The sequence below is a fragment of the Haliotis rubra genome, unplaced genomic scaffold (genome assembly GCF_003918875.1).
Source record: "Haliotis rubra isolate DU_JTF1 unplaced genomic scaffold, ASM391887v1 Scf194, whole genome shotgun sequence".
In the NCBI taxonomy this organism is placed as follows: Eukaryota; Metazoa; Mollusca; class Gastropoda; order Lepetellida; family Haliotidae; genus Haliotis; species Haliotis rubra.
Genome location: NW_025765936.1, coordinates 325,148 through 345,977, shown reverse-complemented (window position 1 = coordinate 345,977; position 20,830 = coordinate 325,148). Strand labels below are relative to the sequence as shown.

The window sequence follows — 20,830 nt, the reverse complement described above, 5'->3', positions numbered from 1 at the left end:
GATCCCGTTAGTCGCCTCTTACGACTAACATGGGTTACTGAAGATCAATTCTAACCCGGATCTTCACAGGTCTCTACAGTCAACGTCATGAGCATCGATCTAGCATTTGGGATACCACGACATTTGTTTACCTGAACACACGATCATGTTAGTAGCTTCTCAAGCAGCATGGAATGCTGAAGACCAATTCTAACTCGGATCTTCAAGGGTAACAAAGAGTTTCTAAAGCAAGTGATCGTCTGTCATCGTAGCTCATGATGTCAATTACTGGATTGTCCGGCCCAGATTAGTTTCAGACAGCAATTGGCGTTTAACAGCGAAAAGGATATACTGATTTAAAGATGTGACGGTTGGTGACCTCACCTTGACCTGAGATGGAGACCCTGACCTTGACGTGACCTCAGGCTCTCCAGCCACTGTTTTACGACTGGATAGTTCACCCGCATCCATTCAATGTTGGACTTGGTCTGAGTAATCGCCTGCTCGAATCCCGCGGCACCCGGCCCGAGGTTAGGCGTCACCCTGACGAATTCCTCCAGCTATACAAACGACATGGCGGAATTAGTTTGAATCACACATCATCAACGTGTACAGAACATCTTACAAACACATGATAATGATCCCTGGATCTAAAGGGTGGGCGAATGTGGTATGTTCGGAAGTGAGTGAGTGAGTTTAGTTTTACGCCGCACTCAGCAATATTCCAGCTATATGGCGGCGGTCTGTAAACAATCGAGTCTGGACCAGACAATCCAGTGATCAACAGCATGAGCATCGATCTGCGCAATTGGGAACCGATGACATGTGTCAACCAAGCCAGCGAGCCTGACCACCCGATCCCGTTAGTCGCCTCTTACGACAAGCATTGGTTACTGAAGGTTCATGCTAACCCGGACCCACATGGGTGGTATGTTCGGAAGGCTCATACAAGGCGCCGCGGTAGTAAGCGCAGGCTGCCTGGATCGATCCCCACTTGTGACCGGGTGTAAAAACCTTGGAGCTAACATTACATGTAGGCTCTTTCAGTGTTGTCACTACCCCTACTGTGCACTACACCACCCGGTCAACGTAAAACAACCCACGAATCCGATGGAAGGTGACCAGAGGGTGGGGGCAGGAACATGTGCGGACATCTAGTTACGGGTATAGTAACGTGCAGTATCATTGGACAAAATACTGTGACTATGTGTCCCAGTTCACCCAGCTGCAAATGGGTACCTTGTGAGGATGAGGCTGTGTGATAACTTCATAAGCCGAACAGGCTGCATGAGTTGAATACTCCCCAGGGAGTTGAGTTGGTTAAAAGAATGCCCGAAAAAGACATCCGTTGATCAAGGGAACACTCCAGCACCTTGAACATGTACTAATTGCGTGGATATGTGCGCTATATAAATATCCTATATTGTCATTTGAGCCCCTTCATCGATGCAGGATCCGGTGATTGAGGTTCGAATCTCTGATATTTCCACTTATGATCCTTATCTAATTGTACGTTAAGTGCCAACTGGGTTTCACCAATGACATGTGTCATATGTAAGCTTCACCCACGTGCTGTGGTATATCATTTGACTGATATTCACACATATAGTTTGGCATGAAATGCATGTGGACCCGGTTTTTTGTAAATATCTCTTCATCCAATGACCCAATCGATCTCAAACTGTGCAAGTGGATGTTTTGTCAGACAACCTAATCACATTGTAAATCACCGATTTTATGCATTTGTATTAAAGAATCTGTCTATGTAACTGTCAAAAAAATAAACAGCAGAACGCAGACGGCTTGCAGAGGGAGGGAGCCAATGACCTGTAACAGCGGCAGTGTTGGGTCATAAAGGTCAACGTCAACGTTCTAAATTCCTCGGAATATTTTCTTCTTCTAACCAGAGACCATATAATATTAGATGGTCTCTGTTCTCTTTATAACATAAGGTGAGCCCATAGACGGTTTTGTTAGACTACCAAGCTGTTAGCGGGATTGACGGTTTATAGGGCGTTCGATGACACACAATCAGGTCACGAATAACATCCGGCCGGTCGTCTCTGGTGAATGATAAAGGTTGATTGTGGCCTTTGCAACCACTCGCCAAGATCATTGTCAATATTTAACTTGGCTGCATCCACCTACTTTCATAACCGGGACTACAAGGGTGGCTTTGCGGTTTAATCTGCTTTTAACCAATACATCAATGCCTCGTTCCATCAAGAGAGTTTAGCCTCAAAACGTCAATAAGTCACAAGATCTTCTCTTCTGGCCGATCTAAGTGAGTGAGTGAGTTGGGTTTGACGCAGCTTTTTAGCAATATTCCAGCAATATCACGGCAGGGGTCACCAGAAATGGCTTCACACATTGTACCCATGTGGGAATCGAACCTGGGGTCTTCGGCGTGACGAGCCAACGCTTTAACCACTAGGCTACCCTCACCGCCCTGGCTGATCTAAACATCAGGCAACGATAGGAAATTCTCTTCCAGAGAACTGACCTCTCTCTCTCTCTCTCTCTCTCTCTCCCCTTTTTCTCTCCTTCTCTCTCCTCCCTCTCTCCTCTCTCTTTCTCTCTCTCTCTCTCTCTCTCTCTCTCTCCCCTCTCTCTCTCTCTCCTCCCCACTCTCTCTCTCTCTCTCTCTCTCTCTCTCCCTCTCCTCTCTCTCCCTCTCTCTCTCTCTCCCTTTTTCTCTCTCTCTCTTTCTCTCTATGTCTCTCCTCTCCACTCTATCTCTCCCTCACACCTTCACTCTCTCTCTCTCTCTCTCTCTCTCTCTCTCTCTCTCTCTCTCTGTATCTCTCCAGTGTATGTATGCCTTCTCATCACGTTGTATAATCGCCCGTGTATATATATGTATATGTATATGTAATGTCATGTCAGCTTGGCCTGCGTGTTGAACGTGCACCCAGTAGCCGCTTTAATCATCGACGTGAAGGTGCCGACGCTGGCGCTGTGGCTGTCGAGGAGGAGGAACATTATAGGGTTAGCTAAAATAATGCAGTTTGATTGAACTGTTCCATGCATTTAGCATGAGGTCAGGGTTAACGTGGGGCCTCGTTTCCGCCAGACGTATCCAGCAGAATAAAGGGGTCATTGGGTCATGTGGGAGTGAAATGGAGATAACTTTACGCCGCTTTACGTAATATTCAAGGGATATCCTGACAAGGGGCACACGTTAATGGCCTTCACTAATGATTAAGATGGAGGTTCGAACCGGGTTTTCGACGTGGTAGCGAGTGATTCACTCACTGGGTAAATACAACTCACATATATCAATTGACAATTGGCAGACATTGTCATTGTGTGCGTGGACGAATAGGAGTGGTTGTTTCTATATCAAGAAATACAAATGATTAATAGTTGACCGATTATTTTTTCATCAAGAAACTTCCTACATACATAAAGAAATATAACATAACGTGAAATAACATCATATAACATCTCTCTCTCTCTCTCTCTCTCTCTCTCTCTCTCTCTCTCTCTCTCTCTCTCTCTCTCTCTCTCTCTCTCTCTCTCTCTCTCCTCTCTCTCTCCATCTCTCTCTCTCTCTCTCTCCATCTCTCTCTCTCTCTCTCTCTCTCTCCATCTCTCTCTCTGTACCTCTCTCTCTCTCTCCTCTCTCTCTCTCTCCCTCTCTCTCTCCATCTCTCTCCATCTCTCATTTCTCCCCCTCTCTCTCTCTCTCTCTCTCTCTCTCTCTCTCTCTCTCTCTCTCTCTCTCTCTCTCTCTCTCTCTCTCTCTCTCTCTCTCTCTCTACATGTATTCAGGGATATCCTGACAAAGGGGCACACGTTAATGTCCTTCACCAATGATTAAGATGGAGTTCGAACCGGGTGATTCACTCACTGGAGTCAATACAACACACACATATATATCAATTTGCAAGACATTGTCATTGTGTGTGGGCAGGCTCGTGGTTGTTTCTATATCAAGAAATGCAAATGACTAATAGTTGACCGATTATTTTTCATCAAAACCACATACATAAAGAATATAACATAACGTGAAATAACATAACATCTCTCTCTCTCCCTCTCTCTCTCTCTCTCTCTCTCCCTCTCTCTCTCTCTCTCTCTCTCTCTCTCTCTCTCTCTCTCCATCTCTCTCCCTCCCTCTCTCTCTCTCTCTCTCTCTCTCACCCTCTCTCTCTCTCCATCTCTCTCTCTCCATCTCTCTCTCTCCATCTATCTGAGTGTATTTTTGGAATTTCAAACAATTGGATTAAAATCTATAGATAAATGATGGTTCTTCGTGCATCAGGTGTATGTCAGACAGTCAAAATGGTTTATTTTTGTACTTCGAGGTAATAAAAATCGGCGAAGCATAACCGAGTAAACACATCTTCAAACGCCACCCAAACGGACTACGAGACATTAAAATCATGAATAATGGTTGGTCAAAAAAATGAAAAAGACATAGTCATGTTGTTAAGTTAACACTGAGAAATTAGTGTTCATATGCGTACGACCACGCGTAACTTCCTTACAATCTGTAGTGAAAACACACGTATCAACCCGCTGATAGACAGATATTCAACAGAAACGTTTTCTTCTTGTTGGCAAACTAAATTAAACATTAAAACCTCTCTCACTGTGGAGTCTTTGAAGGGCATTAAGAAGTGATACATATAAAAGCAGGAATTGTATGGATGTCAACTTCTTTATTGTGAAGGGTCACGACGTTTCGAAGTATATTTTACTCCTTCATCAGGTGAATGATGAAATAAGTAACTGATGAAGGAGTAATAATATACTTCGAAACGTCGTGACCCTTCACAATAAAGAAGTTGACATCCATAAAATTCTGCCCCCTCACAGTAATGCAAAACGAGCTAATTTTAAATGTGCAGAACTTCTGCGCTTCTACACGGCAGACGCAATTCAAACTTGACTTATTTCTGTTTATGCTTCAACAATATCAGCATAGCTGCTCTTCTCGTTCGTAACTTGATTGCGTAAAATTACATAGAGTACATGTGTACTTCTGTAGAGGAACAAATGGATACTATCAGATTTGTAAACAGCCGGTGGTAGCCAAACAAGATCTGTTAACCTAAGTTCGGCCTAACTACAGTCTCAGTGGTAGAGATAGGAAACGGAGAAAAATGACTTTACTGAGGGGAATTAGTGCAGAAATGAGCAATGCGGTTTTTCTAAGTCCAAAAAAGACTTATTTGGAACAGACCATGGCTTTATGCAAATTAGTGTGCAACGATATTGTATTACAAAGGACACTTTTAAATGCCCAATTTGAAATTAGACGTAGCTTCATGATAAACGATAGCTGACGTAAAAATAATAACTTTTATGCCGAAACTATTAAGGATATAGCTACCATGCAGTCTCACTGTCACTATAAAAGAAACAGATAGGAGGGTCGCCTCAAAAAGCAAAACCTGGGTCGGGCTTGGGGACAGAGATATCAGCTAAGATAAGATAATCCTTTAGGGCAATAATACTGGGGAGGTACACTGCACGTCATAACAATTTACAAATGATATCCAGTCCTGTCGATCTGCGGGTAGTCATGCCACCTATATACTACGATGCGTTTCTATGGTTTTCGTGTTTTGGGGGTCTGAAATAGCACATAGGTGTGTCATGATAAATATAATTTAGGTTAGGGTTGCAATGCGCTTCCATTAACCGATATTACATATCTCAACATAAACTTTATGAGAGAAAGACAGGTAAGATGTTAATCAATAGATGAGACATAGTCAACACACATGAAAAAGCACAAAATATCTTTGAGATGACCCCTTGTGCCTGTAGGCAGCACGTGCATTTCATGCCAGGTGAGTCGACGGTCCGCCGTCATACCTGGCTGAGCGACCTAATTGCCATCTACAGTCTGATCTTTCAGCAGCTATTCGTATTTTTTCTAAGTTTTGCCCGATTTTACGAGTAAACATGCTTTTCTGGATATCGTATTACGCATCCCACTGAACATATGCTATTTTGCAATTGTGTCAAATTTCGGGATACAGAGTAACAGCCTAAAAACAGTTTTTCTATTTCCGACAGTACTTATAGTGTTCGCTCATCCAGTGAATTATGTTCGCTTATTTCGTCGAATAATCAAAACAGGTTATTATCTTGCGTTGACGTTGTACATTAAAATGCCTCATAGAGACAAAACAAAACGTTTGTCGTACATAGTATATTCACATTTAAAAGTCATTGTCAGAGATGTCTGTCATTCTCAAGAGATTTGTTAGATATTGGGCGATGACCTTGAACAGTTCGCCATTTTACTTCAATAATTCAACTAAAGGTTTTAATAACTCCTCCACATAAACATTTTCCATGGAGCAATATTTCGTTTTAGGTTTTGTTTTTGAGTTTATGTTGAAATTTACTTGAGTTAGTGAGTGAGTCAGTTTAGTTTTATGCCACTTTCAGCAATATTCCAGGGTATATCACGGCGGGGAACACCAGACATGGGCTTATCACATTGTACCCATGTGGGGAATCGAACCCGGATCTTCGGCGTGAGAACGAACGCTTTAACCATTACGCTACCCAGTCGTCATTTCTTGTCAATAAAGTTTGTCAGCAAGTAGCCTGGTTACATGGCGTGAGTGACACGGCGAGAAGCGGCTGCTTACACTGACGTCCGCGCCTTTCACGTATTTCCCCATTTCTGTGACTTACACCCAGCCGGAATACCCTTATAACGAGGTATACCTCTCTGAGCCCCGACATAAGGTCAAAGAGAAAGAGCCACTGTTCAGCTGGAAAGAACAGGTTACGTAAAGGTAGGTTTGGGCCGATGTTCGTGAAGCCTAGCATTAAGCTACTTGTATGCTTATGTTACATGTAGAACCGCCGGGCCTGTCAGTTGTATAGTATTAGTGTTGTAAACATATTGCCTTTTGTTCGACAGATAATCCGTCGCGTGGGAGTTCAACGTGGGTTTGTTCACGTAAGACAAACACGCTACTTGTACTAATGGTGGTTAGGTAGGATAAATCATTAAGTAACAAAAATATCCATGAGCCATGGTCATTTTTTAATTCCAGTCAAATCAACCTGTAATGGCTGTGTAATCTGATATCAGAAAAGAATTCTGAAATGGGGGTCGCCTAGTGGTTAAAGCGTTCGCTCGTCACTCCGAAGGCCTGGGTTCGATTCCCCACATGGGTACAATGTGTGGAGACCAATTCTGGTGTCCTCTGCCGTGATATTGCTGAAATGTTGCTAACAGCGTAAACTAGACTCATTTATTCACTTAGTGGTGCTACACGTTACGCTGCACCAAACCAGAATCCGTAGTTTAACAAGCACCTTTCGTAGGGAGCCTTCTGTGCAGCCTGAATCATCTGACAGCTGTGATTGGATGATTTTTGGTTAGATTTTTGTGGTTTTCCCAGTGTCCATCCATCCAGTAATTAAAACTAACCACATTTTTCAATATTTTGTGCTGTCCTTTTTGACATGATGACTTATGCTGAATGTGACCACAGGAATTTTCAAGCAGTTGACATTTTGTGCGGAACTGGGGTTGTCTGTTTAGCTTCCTGCTCTCGGAAAAGGAGCTGACTTAGGTATAGTCCGTTTGGCTCAAAAGCGGACCGATGAATTGCAATCTAACTCGAAAACTAATCAACATAAAATACTCCTTGAAACAATGATCATAATCAAAACTTCAGACCAACTCTGTGCGAGAAAGGATGGAGACGGCACAGCACAGGTTAATGAATCAATAACTTTGTCGGCACTTGTGCACGTGCTTCTCTAACACCTGGCTGTCCCTTTCTCTGCACTCCTCCCTCGTAACAAATAGTGAACTGTGTCAATATTTTAATGATAGTTTGTTAAACAAGTTTTTTAATTTTAGGACATAAATTCTGCAAACAAATCACAGAGTTGGTCTGATGTTTTGATTATGATCAGCGTTTCATTGATTATTATATATTTACTAGTTTTCGAGTTAGATTGCAATTCATCGGTCCGCTTTTGAGCCAAACGCACTATAGTGCTTTTATAATTCTTTTGCTTCTTTAAGGCCAGACTATGCACACATGTACACGTAATAGCTATTGATGGCTTAGTTATGTTGTTATTATATATAATGTTACCATAGATGTCAATGGTAAAATATTTGGTTGTGTGTAACCTAAATAATATTATTTATACACCACCACCCACCCACCACCCACCCCTACCCGCCCCAATGCACTCGCTTGCAGTCGGGCGTGTTACTTTCCCATGCTCAGGTCTTCCAGCTATTCACACCGTTTTGAATAATTCAACGTTCAACGTTCTTTCGTATGCGGCGTAATCGTAATTTGAATACTCCAACGCCCAACCCGCACACGTGCTGTCCTCCACGAGTCCTCTCTTTCTCCATTGATACAATATGCTAAAGAGCTGGCATTGAGAAGAGACCCATTCACCAGAATTTCTCTTACACAACTATCTTACTGCACAGGTGGGCATGACTCAGACAGGTGTGTAATTTATACAAGATGGAGTTTTTCATCTGTGAGTGAGTGAGTATGGTTTTACGCCGCTTTTCGGCTACCCTAAACAATGCAAAAATGCTACCCGAGTTAATGTGGGAGGAAACTCGAAGCGAAAGTCACAAACTGTTACCACAACGAGGTATATATCCGGTATATCGAGGGTCTGGAATAGTGGGGTTTTACTGTACATACTTACTCAGTTCGAAGGGTGTCGTATTTCTCCCTGATGAAGTCCCACACGAACGGCTGGGCGAAGGCGTTGATCCCTGGAGCTGTCGCAATGACACCGGGGCCATCTTGTTTAGGGATCTCACTCGGCGTTATAGCTCGCTCCAGCAGCCTGAAACACGTGTCTCTCACTAGTGTTTGTTTGTTTGTGTTGTTGATTTTGCGTTTGTTTGTGTTGTTAATATTGTGTTTGTTTGTTTGTTTGTTTGTGTGTCTTGTTGATTTTGGGTTTGTTTCTTTATTTGTGTTGTTTATTTTGTGTTGTTGTTTTTTGTGTTGTTGATTTTGTGTTTGTTTGTTTGTGTTGTTGATTTTGTGTTTGTTTGTTTGTGTTGTTGATTTTGTGTTTGTGTTGATGATTTGTGTTTGTTTGTGTTGTTGATTTGCGTTTGTTTGTTTGTGTTGTTGATATTGTGTTTGTTTGTTTGTGTTGTTGATATTGTGTTTGTTTGTTTGTGTTGTTGATTTGTGTTTGTTTTGTGTTTGTTGATTTTGCGTTTGTTTGTTTGTGTTGTTGATATTGTGTTTGTTTGTTTGTGTTGTTGATTTTGTGTTTGTTTGTGTTGTTGATTTTGTGTTTGTTTGTTTGTTTGTTTGTTTTTGCATTGTTGATTTTGTGTTTGTTTGTTTGTGTTGTTGATTTTGTGTTTGTTTGTTTGTGTTGTTGATTTTGTGTTTTGTTTGTTTGTGTTGTTGATTTTGTGTTTGTTTGTGTTGTTGATTTGTGTTTGTTTGTTTGTTTGTTTGTTTTTGTATTGTTGATTTTGTGTTTGTTTTTGTGTTGTTGATTTTTTTTTTGTTTGTGTTGTTGTTGATTTTATGTTTGTTTATTTCTTTGTCTGTTTGTTGCTTAACGCCCGCATTGGGAACTACAGCTATAATCAGCCTTGCCCGAATGTGATATCTGCTCCACCGAAAGCGCTCTTTAATCAGCAGCAGCAGTATCGTCGTCATCAGACTCTACACATTGCTTCAGTGGGTGGCAGTTGTTAGGTTCAACTTTGCAAAAATGTTTTAAATAGGCTTTAAATAACGTCACTTAGAGACAACAACAGACCAATGTCCACCCCTCAACCCATCACAGCAACGCCACATATTGAGGTCATGTGCGATTGGCGACTGCAGTGGTACAAGCCCACGGGGGTCCGCGCTGAAACATGTACAGATCTCTTACATCTCAATGATGAAGGCTTCCTGAGAACAAGCTAACGCTCTCAGCATGTCGCTCTTGGTGGACAACGACGTCTCCGCTTGGTAGCTGTCGTACAGGTGGTACCAGTCGTCGGCCACGCCCTCCGATATACCCGTGCACAGGACCGTCAATAACAGCTCTGGGTTGATTCTGACAACATACAGATACTAAAGCATTGACTTTAAGAAATGACATGTGACGTGAATGAGTGAGTGAATAAAGTTTTACGCCGCTTTTAGCAATATTCCAGCAATATCACGGCGGGTTACACCAGAAATGGGTTTCACACATTGTACCCATGTGGGGAATCGAACGCGGATCTTTGGCATGACGAGCGAACGCTTTAACCACCAGGCTACCCTACCGCCCCGTTTATCTGATCTCTTTTATTCCAGTACTGAAGAGGCAAGCGAGGATGGCACGAGTCGCATATTACGATATGTTGGTTTTGCTTGTTGTTTAACGCTGCACTCAGCAATATTCCAGCCACACGGCCCCGCACTGTGAATAATCGAGTGTGGACCAGACAATCCAGTGACTGACATCATGAGCATCGATCTACGCAATTGGGATACGATGGCATGTGTCAACTGAGACAGCAAGCCTGAACACCAGATCCCGTCAGTCGCCTCTTACAAGCATGGGTTACTGAAGACGATTTTAGATGTCGGAATCACTGGATCTTGCCCATTATCCCTCTCACATCTTGTTTGCGTTTAGTTTGTTTGTTTGTTGTTAAACGCTACGACAAGGATGTGTTCTAACCTGCCTCTTCACTTAACAGTACATATGCAGTAACGTAACAGTACATTTTAGATGTCAGAATCATTGGATCTTGCCCAATATCACTCTCACTTTTTGTTACCTGTGAAGGTCCGGCTTAGAAGGAACCTTCAGTAACCCATGCTTGTTGTAAGAGGCGACTAACAGGATCGGGTGGTCAGGTTCGCTGACATTTTTTTTTTTTTTTAATATTTTTATTCATTTCAGATAGGTATAAGATTCGCTGACTTGGTTGACACATGTCATCGGTTCCTAATTGCGTAGATGGATGCTCATGCTGTTGATCACTGGATTGTCTGGTCCAGACTCGATTATTTACAGACCGCCGCCATAAAGCTGGAATATTGCTGAGTGCGGCGTAAAACTAAACTCACTCACTCACATCTTGTTTGAAATGACTTCATGCGACACTCCCGAGTACGAAGAGCGTTGTCATATGTTGCAACCGACGCAAACATGTTTTGAAACTGAAACTTTCTGTAGAGTGGCGCCGTCACTACGTACCCTAATCCTCCTACAGTACATTTGCATTTGTATATCCCTTTCACAACTTGTCACGGTTTCGTGACAATGACAATGGAGCTGAATGTATTTGGTTGAGCAACTATCTATTGAGCACTAGTATATCCCACCTGGTGACCTGTTTCTTCTCAAGTCAGAATGACATGTCAACGGTGAGGCGAATAATGGCTGCACGTAGTACAGTCAACCGACAGTCGGATAACAATCAAACCTTCAAAGCCTCAGGTAAATTACTTATCAAAACTGGCCTTTTAAGTTGTCATAAACCCACACCACCAAGTAGTGCTAACATAGAAATACTAACACTGAAACCAAACATAAAAAACAAACAAAACAAATAGCAACCACACAACCCCATAGTACATCCCCTCTACAACTTCTGACAAATTTCCAAATTCAGAATTCGTACATATTTAATCATGCAACCCTGGCTCCCCCCCTCTCTCGATCTAACACTTAATGGCCTGGCCGGCCTGTGTGCAAAATACGCATTGTGTCGGAAAGGGCGCGCGTTAAATATCATCATCGTCGTCGTCGTCGTCACCAACATCATCGTTGTCGTCGTCATCGTCGTCGTCGTCATCACAATCATCAAAATCATCGTTGTCGTCGTCGTCATCATCGTCATCATCGTTGGGATTGGAAGCGACCTACGCACTTACTTCGAGTTATCTCAGATTCGACACATCCACAAAGGGATTACTAAAGAAGAAATCTGCAAGTTTAGACTTCGAGATAACTTTAAGTGCGACACATCATGATTCGACACAAAGGCGTTTGACTGTCGTTCGATGTTATGCTTGGGCTTGTTACGTCTCTGTTTTACCTTTTTTGTCTCAAGAATATCGAACAAAAAAAAAAATTTCAGGCCAATACCAAATATGAACAATGAACACTTCCTAGATTTTGGCTGTAATCGAATTTGAGCAATTTCTAATCAGTCACTCAGCATGTCCGACTTCCAGAATATCACAATAAACGGTCTCTGGTTTAACGCAATGCCATCTCGGACGGTCAAATTTCAAAAGTAGTCAGTCCGGGTGGTCTGGTAGATATTTTTACCCCTGAGAGTAAATGTTTCATAATATCAGACAGGTTCTCGTGTCGCCAGTTTGAGGTGTTTAAGGTATTATGATAATTATGTTAAACTACGTACGATTGGACAGTTCATGTTATGATAACCAATCACAATCATGTACTTTCAGTTTACCTTACCTGCATTGCCTGTTAGTGCTATGTAGTTCATTGCGATGCCTACAAACAGTGAATGGAGCTTGCGCGAGTTGGAAATGGCTGTCACAGCTTTTAATTGTTGAAAACCGGACACGCAAGTTTGTATCCGGACTGGTAATTACCAGTCCGGCTGTCTGGCTTGGAATTTTGGGAGTTTTAAACACTGCAGTAAGTCAGGTGAAGATCACCAACACATGGTCAATGACACAAGGACACATAACACAAGATCATTGTTTACAGGTAGCCTGCGACAGACATCGAGAATGAGTGAGTGAGTTGGGCTTTACGCCGTATTTAGCAATATTCTAGTAATATCATGGCGTGGGACAACACAAATGGACTTCGCACACTGTACCCATGTGGAGAATCGAACTTCGGCGTGACGAGCAAACGTTTTAACAACTACGCTATAACACCGCCCCGATAGACTGAGAACTGAGGTCCCAATATGTCTTGGGGGGACAGAGGAGGGTGTTTCATTCTTTGTATAGTATCAGAATGAAATTCTATATGTTTACCAGATTTCACACAATGTACAAATACCTACCTGCCTGTATTCATGTCACGCTGGTTTACAAACTACTTCAAGGGAGCATAAGGCCAATACATAGCCCACGGGATTTGCATAAATGAAGCTCTGAGCGCAGGTTGCACCAGTATGTTTTCTTATAATATCTAAGGGTCGGTGGGGTAGCCTAGCGGTTAAAGCGTTGGCTCGTCACGCCGAAGACCCGGGTTTGAATCCCCACATGGGTACAATGAGTGAAGCCCATTTCTGGTGTCCCCCGCCGTGATATTACTGGAATATTGCTAAAAGCGGCATAAAACCAAACTCAGTCAGTCAGTATAATATCTACTTCCATTCAACACAGGGCGGTGGGGTAACTTAGACCCGGTTCGAATCCCCACATGGGTACAATGTGTGAAGCCCATTTCTGGTGTTCCCTGCAGTGATATGGTTGGAATGTTGCTAATAGCGACGTACAACCATACTCACTCACTCACTCGAGTCAACAAGAGGTAGAATGTAAGGGAACCAAATGCCAATGGATTATATTAATTGCAGCGTGCAATATACATGTGTTATACTGTAAATGCGTTTTATTAACCATACCCTTTATCTTTAATTCGTCATATCAAAAGTGAGTGAGTGAGTCTAGCTGTACCCGGCTTTTAGCATTATTCCAGCAACATCATGGCAGGGAACACCAGAAATGGGCTTCACACAATGTATCCATGTTGGGAATCGAACCCGTGTCTTCTCCGTGACAAGCGAACGCTTTAACCACTTGGCTACCCCATCGCCAGTCATATCATAAACTGAGATATTCCTGGTGGGCGACGTGAAATTGAAATTAGCGTTTCACTCACAAAGAGATGATCAACGGCGTGAGAGCTGATCATGTTGATGAGATCAAATATACCCCAGTTTTGTGGAGGGGTGGGCTAGCCTTGCGGTTAAGCGTTCGCTCGTCATGTGAAAGACCCGGGTTCGATTCTCCACATGGGTACTATGTGTGAAGCTAAATTATATTGTGCCACACCGTGGTATTGCTGGAAGATTTCAGAAGGTGGCGTTAAGCCTAACTCACTCACTATGCCGGTTTTATCGTTGATACCAACTCTAATACATGGTACTGTATTGAAAGCAACTACAATAAGAACAATTATTAAACGTTTTCAATTTGACGCGCCCTAAGGTTCGAACCACCGAACGCCCGCTCTCCATGCAGACACTCTCCGATCTATTCTAAAGACGTTCGATTAAAAATACACCCCAAATCGAGGATGTTATCTGGCATAAAGCCTTCATATAATGGGTGATATATCGAGGGCTGGTTATAGTCGAAATCCGTATCTAAACCTGTCGGTGTTTCTCGCTGTCGTTGACTCACTTGTTATCCTGTGGGTTGTCCTTCCATGCCAGGAACAGATCCCTGGCCTCCTGCAGACAGTCCTGGTTGTAGACACCGCATGCTGCACTGGACACCTCACGCTGGGCAAACCTACAATGTCAGGTTGTCATATTGAAGACACTATAGTCCGTATTGGACAACTTACTGGGGAGGAAACCTACAATGTCAGGTTGTCATATTGAAGACACTATAGTCCGTATTGGACAACTTACTGGGGAGGAAACCTACAATGTCAGGTTGTCATATTGAAGACACTATAGTCCGTATTGGACAACTTACTGAGGAGGAAACCTACAATGTCAGGTTGTCATATTGAAGACACTATAGTCCGTATTGGACAACTTACTGAGGAGGAAACCTACAATGTCAGGTTGTCATATTGAAGACACTATAGTCCGTATTGGACAACTTACTGGGGAGGAAACCTACAATGTCAGGTTGTCATATTGAAGACACTATAGTCCGTATTGGACAACTTACTGAGGAGGAAACCTACAATGTCAGGTTGTCATATTGAAGACACTATAGTCCGTATTGGACAACTTACTGAGGAGGAAACCTACAATGTCAGGTTGTCATATTGAAGACACTATAGTCCGTATGGGACAACTTACTGGGAGGAAACCTACAATGTCAGGTTGTCATATTGAAGACACTATAGTCCGTATTGGACAACTTACTGGGAGGAAACCTACAAAGTCAGGTTGTCATATTGAAGACACTATAGTCCGTATTAGACAACTTACTGAAGGAAACCACAATGTCAGGTTGTCATATTAAAAGACACTATAGTCCGCATTGTACAACTTACTGAGGAGGAAACCTACAATGTCAGGTTGTCATATTGAAGACACTATAGTCCGTATTGGACAACTTACTGAGGAGGAAACCTACAATGTCAGGTTGTCATATTAAAGACACTATAGTCCGCATTGTACAACTTACTGGGAGGAGACCTACAATGTCAGGTTGTCATATTGAGACACTATAGTCCGTATTGGACAACGTACTGAGGAGGAAACCTACAATGTCAGGTTGTCAGATATTGAAGACACTATTGTCCGTATTGGACAACTTACTGAAGAGGAAACCGACAATGTCAGGTTGTCATATTGAAGACACTATAGTCCGTATTGGAGAACTTACTGAGGAGGAAACCTACAAAGTCAGGTTGTCCTATTGAAGACACTATTGTCCGTATTGGACAACTTACTGAGGAGAAAACCTACAATGTCAGGTTGTCATATTGAAGACAATATAGTCCGTATTGGACAACTTACTGAGGAGGAAACCTACAAAGTCAGGTTGTCATATTGAAGACACTATAGTCCTTATTGGACAACTTACTGGGGAGGAAACCTACAATGTCAGGTTGTCATATTGAAGACACTATTGTCCGTATTGGACAACTTACTGGGGAGGAAACCTACAATGTCAGGTTGTCATATTGAAGACACTATAGTCCGTATGGGACAACTAACTGGGGAGGAAACCTACAAAGTCAGGTTGTCATATTGAAGACACTATTGTCCGTATTGGACAACTTACTGAAGAGAAAACCTACAATGTCAGGTTGTCATATTGAGAGACACTATAGTCCGTATTGGACAACTTACTGAGGAGAAACCTACAATGTCAAGTTGTCATATTGAAGACACACTATAGTCCGTATTGGGCAACTTACTGGGGAGGAAGCCTACAATGTCAGGTTGTCATATTGAAGACACTATTGTCCGTATTGGACAACGTACTGGGAGGAAACCTACAATGTCAGGTTGTCATATTGAAGACACTATAGTCCGTATGGGACAACTAACTGGGGGAAACCTACAAAGTCAGGTTGTCATATTGAAGACACTATTGTCCGTATTGGACAACTTACTGAAAGAAAACCTACAATGTCAGGTTGTCATATTGAAGACACTATAGTCCGTATTGGACAACTTACTGAGGAGGAAACCTACAATGTCAGGTTGTCATATTGAAGACACTATAGTCCGTATTGGGCAACTTACTGGGGAGGAAGCCTACAATGTCAGGTTGTCATATTGAAGACACTATTGTCCGTATTGGACAACTTACTGAGGAGGAAACCTACAATGTCAGGTTGTCATATTGAAGACACTTTTGTCCGTATTGGACAACTTACTGAGGAAGAAACCTACAATGCCAGACAGTCCTAACGAAGACAATCTGTACTAACAACTTTTGAGCAGCAAAGCCTACAATGTCAGACAGTCTTTATGAATACACTACAGTCCGTACTGGACAATTTTCTAAGCAGCAAACATTCATAGCCAGACAGTCCTGATTAATTACACCAGAGCCTGCATTGGACATATCTATGCGACAACCCCACGGTGCCAGACACCTGCGACAGTGTCGGTTAGCCATATTGAAGAAACAACAGTCGGTATTAGACACCTTTTGAGCACCAAACCTACAGTGTCAGACAGTCCGATTGAAGACACTACAGTCCGTATAGGACACCATCTGAGTAGAAACCTACAGTGTCAGAATGTCCTGGCTGAAGACACTACAGTCCGTATTGGACACCATCTGAGTAGAAACCTACAGTGTCAGAATGTCCTGATTGAATACACTACAGTCCGTATTGGACACCATCTGAGTAGAAACCTACAGTGTCAGGCAGGCCGATTGAAGACACTACAGTCCGTATTGGACACCATCTGAGTAGAAACCTACAGTGTCAGAATGTCCTGATTGAAGACAATACAGTCCGTATTGGACACCATCTGAGTAGAAACCTACAGTGTCAGAATGTCCTGATTGAAGACACTACAGTCCGTATTGGACACCATCTGAGTAGAAACCTACAGTGTCGGACAGTCCGATTGAAGACACTACAGTCCGTATTGACACCATCTGAGTAGACAGTGTCGGACAGTCCGATTGAAGACACTACAGTCCGTATTGGACACCATCTGAGTAGAAACCTACAGTGTCAGAATGTCCTGATTGAAGACACTACAGTCCGTATTGGACACCATCTGAGTAGAAAACCTACAGTGTCAGAATGTCCTGATTAAATACACTACAGTATGTATTGGACACCATCTGAGTAGAAACCTACAGTGTCGGACAGTCCGAATGAATACACTACAGTGCGCATTGGACAACACTCTGAGTGGCAAACCTACAGTGTCAGAATGTCCTGACTGAATACACTACAGTATGTATTTAACTTTCTAAGCGGCAAACATATTGAAGACACTACAGTCCTTACCGGACGCATTTCTATGCGACAAACCTACAGTGTCAGACAGTTCGATTTGAGACACTACATTAGACAACATTCTGAGAAGATTTTGAACCTAACAAATGGTGTCCTCCCATTCTTTAGACAGTCATTCTTCAGACACTTGAGGAGAGGGATCAATAACCCTCACCACACAGCAATAATGAAACAGCTTAATTAGCCTACTCAGTGCTCAGGACAGTAGAGAGCTTTCTCCGTACTGAAGAGGTCCCAGGCCTATAGTACATAAACATACATACATTTATATCGCCCGAGTAGTAACTTTTACATTTTTTCAAATATTATTATTTTTCTTTCTTTGCAATGTTGCATGGAATATAAACATTGATAACTTCTGAAGTATTTAAATATTTTAAGCTGTCTGCAGAATGACTGTCTGAAGAATGGGAGATCACCGAACAAATTATCTATCTTCAATATTCACAATGTTTGAGAGAACCAATATATTTACGACTCTATCTGTCCTTCTGCCGGCGTCCGTAAACCATAAAACCTGAAGGCTGCGTCGCTGCTCGATCTCAGGAATTCCTGAAACAGACAAACTATTGTAAGTAAGGACCACCCGTTTTAAATGAATGAGTGAGTATGGTTTTACGCCGCTTTTAGCAATATTCCAGCAACATCACAGCGGGGAACACCAGAAACGGGCTTCACACTTTTACCCATGTGGGGAATCAAACGTGGGTCTTCGGCGTGACAAGCGAACGCTCCATTTAGTACGGATTAGTACATTTAGTTGAGAACGTTATCCTTTTAAAATCATCCTCACTCCCCTAGCCATACATTATGTACGGTCCCTTATAAGGAGCTCGCGAAATCAGAGTTCGACAGAGTACCATGATTTATGGAAGGTTGATTGGACTTGAGGTATCCGTTGTTGGAACAATAAAGCCAATTAGTATTACCTTGTGTATCGAACACAATGGCGTTCGATGTATCGAGGTTTCACTCTACGAGATAGCAGAATGGATGGATGTTTTCTGAAGGATATTTTATGGATACTGTGATTGTCTCGTTCATCTGGATCAGCTTGTCTCAGACTCACTCACTCTCTCACTCACTCACTCACTCACTCTACCTGAAAGGCGGGGTATATCTCGGTGTCCCGGATCATGGCGTCTATGTGGACCAGCTTGTCTCCAGACCGACTCCACTCACTCACTCTACCTGAAAGGCGGGGTATATCTCGGTGTCCCGGATCATGGTGTCTATGTGGACCAGCTTGTCTCAGACCGACTCACTCACTCACTCTACCTGAAAGGCGGGGTATATCTCGGTGTCCCGGATCATGGTGTCTATGTAGACCAGCTTGTCTCAGACCGACTCAGTCACTCACTCTACCTGAAAGGCGGGGGTATATCTCGGTATCCCGGATCATGGTGTCTATGTAGACCAGCTTGTCTCAGACCGACTCACTCACTCACTCTACCCGAAAGGCAGGGGTATATCTCGGTGTCCCGGATCATGGTGTCTATGTGGACCAGCTTGTCTCATACCGACTCACTCCACTCACTCTACCTGAAAGGCGGGTATATCTCGGTGTCCCGGATCATGGTGTCTATGTGGACCAGCTTGTCTCAGACCGACTCACTCCACTCACTCTACCTGAAAAGCGGGGTATATCTCGGTGTCCCGGATCATGGTGTCTATGTGGACCAGCTTGTCTCAGACCGACTCACTCACTCACTCTACCCAAAGGCGGGGTATATATCGGTGTCCCGGATCATGGTGTCTATGTAGACCAGCTTGTCTCAGACCGACTCCACTCACTCATACTGACTCACTTGTCCTTCAGACCACTCACTCTACCTGAAAGGCGGTATATCTCGGTATCCCGGATCATGGCTCAGACCAGTGTCTCAGGATCATGGTATCTCTCCCGGATGTAGATCAGCTTGTCTCAGACCGACTCACTCACTCACTCTCACTCTACCTGAAAGGCGGGGTATATCTCGGTCTCCGGTATCCCGGTTCATGGTGTCTATGTAGACCAGCTTGTCTCGTCTATGTAGACCCGACTCACTCACTCACACTCTACCTGAAGGCGGGGGTATATCTCGGTGTCCCGGATCATGGTGTCTATGTAGACCAGCTTGTCTCATACCGACTCAGTCACTCACTCTACCTGAAAGGCGGGGTATATCTCGGTATCCCGGATCATGGTGTCTATGTAGACCAGCTTGTCTCGGGCCGACTCAGTCACTCACTCTACCTGAAAGGCGGGGTATATCTCGGTGTCCCGGATCATGGTGTCTATATGTAGACCAGCTTGTCTCGGGCCGTGGTCCACGGGTAGTAGTTCAATTCCGCCGACAGATATTCCAGTGTCTGTAATCCAGTCAGCTGCGCCAGGTAGCCAGCCCCTTTAAAACACAGATCGACCAAACATATTTTCAGCCATAGAGAGTGAGTGCTGAATGTCATGTCGGTGCCTTGCGCAGACCTCAGCTGCGGTGTATGAGTGAGTGAGTGAGTTCATATTACACCGGTTTTAAGCAATATTCCAGCAATATCCCTTGCGGGGACACCAGAAATGGGCTTCACATGTACATGTGGGGAATCGAACCCGGTCTTAGGCGTGAAGAGCGGACGCTTTTACCACTAGACTACCCAACCGCCCCTTATTCCCACCTTCATGAAATCAGGGTTCTCTGGACACGACACACACACCTAACACTATATAGCGGCGGTCTGTAAATAATTGAGTCTTGACCAGACAGTCCAGTGATCAACAGCATGAGCATCAATATACGCAATTGGGAACCGATGGCATGTGTCAACCAAGTCAGCGAGCCTGACCACTGGTCCCGTTAGTCGCCTCTTACGACAAGCATGGGTTACTGAAGGCACATTCTAACCCGGATCTTCCGGGTTCTGGACGTAAGGAGGTAGTCAAAGTAAGTCGTGGTACTGTGACGGTGAGGGATGGTGTTCATAATATCAGTCACTGGTTTGGCATTTTTACCTGGCTAAGTCCATGGCGTCGTTGATGATCTGAGCTCGATTTATTGGAATGATCACCTGTAAAACAAAGATGTATGAATATCAACGGTAGGCAAAAGATGGAATGGGGCGGGTTGAAGTCCTCAAAGACAGAGTTACCTGCCTTGGGCACATAAAACAAGTGTTTTCATTGTTGTTAAACGCTGCACAGCACTATTGCACCTGTATGGAGGTGGTCTTCAGCCAACCCATGCTTGTCGCAAGAGGCGACTAACGG

The 20,830-nt window shown here is 43.4% G+C and overlaps 2 protein-coding genes across 7 annotated transcripts in view; both read right to left on the bottom strand.

The window, feature by feature from the left end:
* The window catches only part of LOC124274757 (aminopeptidase N-like), a 96,921-nt gene that overhangs the window by 585 nt on the left and 75,506 nt on the right, over positions 1–20,830 (bottom strand). The window contains exon 21 of one of the 2 annotated variants that reach the window (XM_046710125.1): positions 364–539. In XM_046710125.1, coding sequence (XP_046566081.1) covers positions 364–539 — 176 coding nt within the window. The remainder of the gene's footprint in view (positions 1–363; positions 540–20,830) is intronic. The other variant, XM_046710126.1, reaches the window with a different exon arrangement.
* On the bottom strand, positions 424–19,797 carry LOC124274760 (aminopeptidase N-like). Of its 5 annotated transcripts, none has more exons than XM_046710132.1 (7): positions 19,736–19,797; positions 18,062–18,138; positions 14,310–14,420; positions 9,859–10,026; positions 8,653–8,796; positions 2,858–2,941; positions 424–541 (listed from the first exon to the last, which is right to left on the bottom strand). In XM_046710132.1, coding segments are annotated over exons 1-7 (621 nt in total). In that variant the 5' UTR covers positions 19,772–19,797; the 3' UTR covers positions 424–540. The 5 variants fall into 5 exon arrangements, with proteins under 5 accessions (XP_046566088.1, XP_046566087.1, XP_046566089.1 ...); XM_046710131.1 differs by lacking the exon at positions 19,736–19,797 and adding an exon at positions 19,216–19,256; XM_046710133.1 differs by lacking the exon at positions 19,736–19,797 and adding an exon at positions 18,865–18,932.